Source organism: Pistacia vera, unplaced genomic scaffold (assembly GCF_008641045.1).
Source record: "Pistacia vera cultivar Batoury unplaced genomic scaffold, PisVer_v2 Contig490, whole genome shotgun sequence".
In the NCBI taxonomy this organism is placed as follows: domain Eukaryota; kingdom Viridiplantae; phylum Streptophyta; class Magnoliopsida; order Sapindales; family Anacardiaceae; genus Pistacia; species Pistacia vera.
The window spans coordinates 178,955-185,824 of record NW_022196324.1 but is presented as its reverse complement, the minus strand read 5'-3'; the positions used below and the strand labels follow the sequence as shown (position 1 = coordinate 185,824).

The window sequence follows — 6,870 nt, the reverse complement described above, 5'->3', positions numbered from 1 at the left end:
ATATATCCAAGAGTCCTTATTGAACCACTTAACCACCTAGAGGTAGATTAAATTTGAAACTTCGTCGACCACAAAATTATTATATATTGTTTGTAATTAAGAGAAATTGTGAGAGTTTTAAAACTTAACTAAGGTCTTGTTTGAATTAAGAACTATAGATATATATTCATCACATGAGTGCAAGATATACATATATTTGGAGTGTAGGTTGTGTAAATTCCAATAATTTCTCCCAAAGAAACAAAAATGGAGAAAAAGATGTATAGCTTACATTCATCGCATGTGCGGGGAATGCATATATTGCATTTGGTGGGAGGATAAAATATTGAAAGATTAGTCCAGTCCAGTTGTGAATGCGATTATGCATTTGCTCTGTATTGATTTAGTGGGAAACTACTATTCTTGGCACAACGAATAAGTCATCCAATGGTGGACTTTTAGTGTTCTTTGCACTCCATTTATACAACATCACCAATGAAAAAGCGAAGACAAACAAACATTCCAAACTGTACATACAGAGAAAAAAAAGAAGCAGCAGCAATATTGAAAGAACTTTCAAAGAAACTGGTAATAGGGTAAAGAAGCAAAATCTAGGACATTAACTTCTTCTCACAACTTCTAATGGTAATAATAAGAACAAAGAAGCCATCAACAAAGGGGAGAAAAATTAATGTACACAGTTCATAGAGCTCCATTGGAAATTGGTGCTCCTCTTCTGATGCTGTCCATATGCGTAGTTTCATACACAGGCAGACCATTTGAGTATATACCCAAGTCGTAATTTTGCAACTCAAAGAGATCCGAGCTTGAATCACTATCTGCACCATCATCAATCTCATTCAACTTTTTAAATTCTTTTTCTTCAGATGAATACCGATGATCAACCCAAATCCTATCTTTTTCTGCATGGTTACCAGAATTCTTGTACTTGTCCGAGTATGCATTATTATTGAACTTTAATTTCTCATCCAGCCAAGGTAAATCTGTATTAATTTTTTTGTCTTCCATTACCTCGTTTTGTAAAGCTGTAGATTTTAGTGCTTGTCCATTATGCTTTGTGGACAAAGACACTACATGCTTGTGATCTGAGTAGCTTCTTAAATCCTTGTAGCTCTTTGTGGGTGTGTGTGCATATGGAGGAGGTGTTCTAAAACCTGAACTTGAAGAAGAATACAACGACTTTGAATCAGTGGTACTCGAGCTTCGAAAATGACTAATGCTACTCCTCCTTTTTCTCCTCCCACCGGGACTCTCTTCTTCGTCTTTCATGGACTGTGTAGAGGATTTTGATTTCTTTTTCTTGGAACTTGATTGATTGAAGAGAGAGTTCAAGAAACTAGCAAGTCTGCCTCCTGGAGAGCTTGGTTGCTTGTATTTCTTCTCTTTAATTTGCTTTTCAATACCATGATGAGACTGTTTTTGATAACAAACAGGATTTTGAGGAAGCGATTCTCTCATCATTGGCACGTCCAAGCTGATTCTTCCTGCTCTCCATGCTTGTCTTTCTTCTTTCAAGATCTTCTGAGAAAATGTTCCACAATGATAACCAGAACCTTCATTGTAGCCGGAGAAATAGCGGGCAGCCTCAAAAACGTCAAGTTCACCAGAATCATTCCTGTGATGGAATGATTTCTTGTAAATCTTGTCCGTGTCTGAAAGTGTGATGGACATAGTTGAAACTTCTGTTATGGGGTTTGAAAATTGAGTTTGGAAGTTATGTGACAGGGTGACGAAGGTATATATGGGAAAATTAAGAAGTAAAAGAGAGGGGAAGAAGAATAAAAGGAGGAATTTTCTGAGTTTGTAGAGAGGGAATGAGATTAGACTTTGAAATGATTGAGAGTAGTGGGAGACGATAGCTTTATAATAATCAACTGCACTGTCAATAATAATTTTATATGATGAAGAATGTTTTTGGAGGTTTTTGGAGAGGTCCCAGTTGGTAGTGAAATTTGTGCTTTAGTTATACAAGTGAAGTGGGGTACAATAGGCCTAAGCTTTTATCCTTCTCATACAGTGAAAAACCAGAGGTTATGGTGGGCATGGTGGGGGGCAAAGAGCTGTGTTTCCTTGGATTCTAGGGTTCAAGTTTTCTTTTAGTGGGATTTCCTTTCAAGTGGGTGTTGGCAATGGCTATGTGAATGTGATGTACTATATATACTACTAACTTTACTTTCATATGTATATATATATATATATATATATCATAACAGAGATACATACATGATCTCTGTCACCCTTCTTTTAAGACTTGGAACTCACTCTTTAATAAATTGGAAATAACTTTAATAACATCAAATTAAAGGAAAGATAATTTTTTTGCTAAGATATCTTTTGACTGTCATAAATCAAATAAGTATATGGCCCAGTAAAATCTGAAATGCTTCCTCTTTGGGAGAGTAATGGGTTTGAGTTTTTTTCAATGGAGATAGATACTCAAGGAGTATTAATGGTCAGCCTGAGTGGGGAAAAGATAAATATTCCTATTGGCTTAGTTTTCTTAGTTATTTGGGAATCCCCCCTCCCCTTTCGCAATCTCCTCGTCAATACGCTACTCCAAAGGTGTTTAGTTGTTTTACACGAAAAGAGAAAAGTGGAATACGACATATCCCATTTCCAACTTGACAATAAATATATTTCAATCCTGCAAATGTCATTATCAGTAATTGTCCTTGTCCAATATCAAGTCATTAACCACTTCAATTAGATCTAATTAATCTTTAACTTAATGTAAATCGAATATGCAATTCACACATGAGCCTGGCTCAAAAGAGATCATCTAGCTATCTAGTCCATGCTTCTGTGTTGGTCAGTACTCAGTACTCTTTGAACAAAGCAGAAAAGATTATCGTTGGAGGGACAAGGTAGCCCTACCTTTATGTTTATTCCTTCTGGAATTTTCAAGTGCAATGAGGCTAGAAAACAGGAAAATTCAATACACAAAACATTCACTCATTGATGACATATTGCAAATATATACAAGATTGTACATGTTTTGTTTTCTTTTTTTGATCTCTGTCTTTGTATATATATATATATGATAGTCTTTACTCTTTATCATGGTATATCCAGATATGGTAGAATATATATACCATATGCTTAAAATATATATGTGATGATAATGTATAAATAGTGCAGTCCCACCAAAGGATAAAAGAGGAGGTGTAAACAACTTTCTTTCTTTTAAGATATTGGGTTAGTCAATAGATTTGGCCCATTTTAAAACACAAATTCCCATCCCTCGTTGTTGGGGACAATGGTTTCAACCCGGCGTGCGTGTGGGCACGAGCACACGTGCATAGATGGCGAATCAAAAGAGCACACGTGACAAGTATGAAGGTGGAGTTTCAGTATTTGGTGTACATCATCAACACAATGTTACTAGTAATTGAAAGTCAAGTCAATATTGAAGCAATAAAATGGTAGTGATATTGGTCCCGTCTCGGCCTTCATTTCTTTTAGCTATCTTTCACCACCACCACAGAGTCTGTGCAACAAAAATTCAGTTCACCATTGGGCTTGTGATCCTTCACTGTCACCTTGCTCAACAAAGATATGTTCTACCAGTTCTGATTGGATACCATTTTGATCTTACCGACAGTGTCAGGTGAACAGTCACCTCAGCAACATAAAATTTTTCACATGGATCATAAAAATGTTGAGATCAGATGTTGATATATATACACAAGTGTGGCCAAACTGATTGCAAACCACAAGTTGGATTCGTAGAAAGCAGAAAGATAGCAATGAGATTAAAACAAGTAATATGTTATGTGCCTGAAATCAAAGGTCCATGGAGGACCTACAAGAAGAAACCGATAGGAAGATGGCCACATGTATAAGGCCCGTTAGGCTGCTTGTTAAGATCAGAATGACAGCGTCTTGCTTAATGTCTTCATCCCCTCTAGCCAATTTCTATTTGATTGATACATGTCTCTCATGTTTCGTTCTTTTCTTTAGTTATACACCATGCATTTTTAAAGTTACCTTACATGGTCGTCCTTCTTTCATCAGTCCCATCTCTCTCTCTTCGATCTTGCCCTTTTATTTATACCCTTTCTCTTAAAGATTTATTTTATATATATGTATATATGCGACTTGGAATTTGCCTAAATTTAACTTAATGAAATATCGATCCTCCAAGTATAGAAATTGAACCATCCATCAAAACACAGAAGACCCTACAAGAACCAAACTTGTGCGTAAAAATAGGGAAATGACTGTAGATTGTTCCCCATCTGATCCATCTCACACAAATGTTAGTGGCTTCAACTCTTATTGCTGGCATGCAATAACCAATGTCCAATCAGATGCCATCAACTTTGGTGAACAAGTTTTCTTTGAGATAAGATAAGAATAAGAGAGTTTTTGGATGTGTGGGTACATTGGGAGATGAGTTATCTATCTTAAAATCTAAATATCACAGACGATCGATTATCCTTTTTTTCTAATATTACTTAAACCAATGCATCAAATCTTCAACATCTGTCTATATAATTAACTCAACGTGGCCATACAAGCTACACATGTAAGTGATTCTGTGTCTTATTTCTAAGTCTTGGAAAATAAAAAAAAAATCTAACCCTTTATGGATTTTGTTTTATGACTTTCAAGTTCCAAAGATATATGCTATGATGGTTACCATCTCTTAGATATATTATATTATAGTAAAGTAGTGTAAATAGTGTTTGTTGATGTAGGATATGGTCCCTTAGCTTATAAGACTAAATTACTAAACAAGACTTTGAACTCAGTATAAGTCTTTTTTTTTTTTTTTCGGGTGTGCGTCTTCTTGTGTTCTGTTTCTTAGTCTTATATTGAAATTTTTTTAGGAAATATGACTGTAGAAGTGAATTCTTCATGATCTTATGAATTTTTTTCGTTTTTTGACGAAAAAAAGATGAGAAATAAAATAATAATAATTAAATACAGTCAGTACAAATAGGTTTTTTTAGTGCTTTATTGAGTTCTACTGGAAATTTTGGAATAGATGGCTCTGGAAATGAATTTTTTAAGGATCTTTTGTAATGAATCCACTTTGTGTTTTGATAAAATTTAGAATTTAATTAAGGTGGGTTAATCTCATCCACAGGCCCAACGGACCGAAAGCCCAATACTAATTTTTCAATCTGCAAAACAGGAGCCCAGTGTGGGAAGAGTGGCCCATGCAGGTCTCGAACCTGCGACCTTCGCGTTATTAGCACGACGCTCTAACCAACTGAGCTAATAGGCCATTTACTTTAAAGACTTTAACTTATATTATAGAATTCTGATAAAGTCAGGTTATTAAATTTTAATTAGAATTAAATTTATTTATTTTTTCAATTGAAATTGTTTCAATCATGATTGTATTGCTGTGAGTCATGTGACACTTATTATATATATATCATTCACAAGGGGTATTTAATTTTTATTTTTTTAATATTACGTTTAGCTATCAGGTAGAGAGTTTTCTAAGTAACATTTGTTAGGGCAAAAAATGTCATCGACCCAAATAGGCCCAGAGACGAAGTCTCCTTCAACAAAGCTAAGAGCCATGGCCCAATTCCGATTGGGCTTGCAACAGAGATCGCACATTATGCCCACCCATTATACCTGCCATGTTGCTCACTGCCTGAGCCCAATCAATAAAAGGTCCTGATTCGTTTGGACCCCATCATCAGCTTGCTTGGGTTTGGGCCCATTGATCCTAGACCATCTATTAGACTTAAAGTCTACTTGGAGCCTAGGGCTGCCTACTTACTCCAGCACTATCCAAACTCTATCGAAGAGATCCATTATTACCCTAATTCATCTAAGATCCGTATCTTAGACCCGCTGGACTCCCTTTCCCACTAAGGTAAGGGAGTCAAAGGCTCTTTTTTTTACAAAACCTCAACTCCCAAGGACTCATAGTCCTATTAGGACTCAAAGATCCTACAGTTGCTATTTAAACAAGAGGCTAGCCCTCCCGCAGGCACGAAACAGCACACCTTCTAACCTCGTAGTTCTCACTCTTGAGAACTTCGCATCACAGTAGTAGTTATAGTCTCTGACTAGACTTATGGTAACCTTCTCTTTCTCTAGCCCTCACTAAATTAGCCTTACTCAGCCTTGTTGACTTGAGCGTCGGAGTGCCTACGGCAAACACCACCCTGGTGTTTTCTGTTCTCTTCACACTTGTTTCCTTGTGTGTGCAGGTGTAACGGATTGCTGGTGGCCTCAACCTCACGGGATCAGACCCTATTTCCATAAAGGTAGATTTTTTACTTCTACAGTTTGACGCCCACTGTGGGGCCTCTGGCAATCATTCTTCTTTCAAACCCTACTTCGCAAGGAAACTCTCTATGGCTGAAAATTCAGATAACACCAATCCTGGTCTCAAGGCTAGACTCGAAGCTCTAACTGCCCTTATGGAACATTACTCAGACAAGGTGACAACATTACCCAGACAAGGTGGCAACACTGCAAGCTGAGAACGCCGCCATCCGGACCGAAAACACCTCCATCCGGGCCTAAAACTAGTCTTTGAAAGAAAAGGTAAGTCAATTTAATGACCTTGAGCTTCAGCCTTGTCAGGTACAACCCAATCGTTTCCGCGCATCAGTTCCATTCATGCAGCTTCTCCAGACTCCAGATCACAGACTAATCGTCTCGGATACAAGATCGCGACATCTTTATTCATCGCTAGTGGACGATTCATCCTAGAATCCAATTGAGCGAGGACTGCCAATAGAGCCACTCTCGGTCGACCCACTTCAAGCACGAGATTAAGACATCCAAGTAACAGAAAGCCCACCACAACAAGAGCCACCCATCCTTGCCATCCATTCTCATCTCCAATAAACCATTCCTACTAGAGGTGGGCAGGGACCAGTAGCTCATGGGTCT

The 6,870-nt window shown here is 37.4% G+C and overlaps 1 protein-coding gene and 1 non-coding gene across 2 annotated transcripts; both read right to left on the bottom strand.

The window, feature by feature from the left end:
• Positions 1-415: 415 nt before the first annotated feature.
• Positions 416-1,945, bottom strand: LOC116104996 (protein BIG GRAIN 1-like E). Its single transcript, XM_031391421.1, has one exon. The coding sequence runs from the start codon at positions 1,669-1,671 to the stop codon at positions 682-684; it is 990 nt and encodes a 329-aa protein (XP_031247281.1). The 5' UTR covers positions 1,672-1,945; the 3' UTR covers positions 416-681.
• A 3,214-nt stretch (positions 1,946-5,159) lies between these two features.
• Positions 5,160-5,233, bottom strand: TRNAI-AAU. The gene has a single exon. It is a non-coding gene; the product is annotated as a tRNA-Ile (tRNA).
• Positions 5,234-6,870: the final 1,637 nt, after the last annotated feature.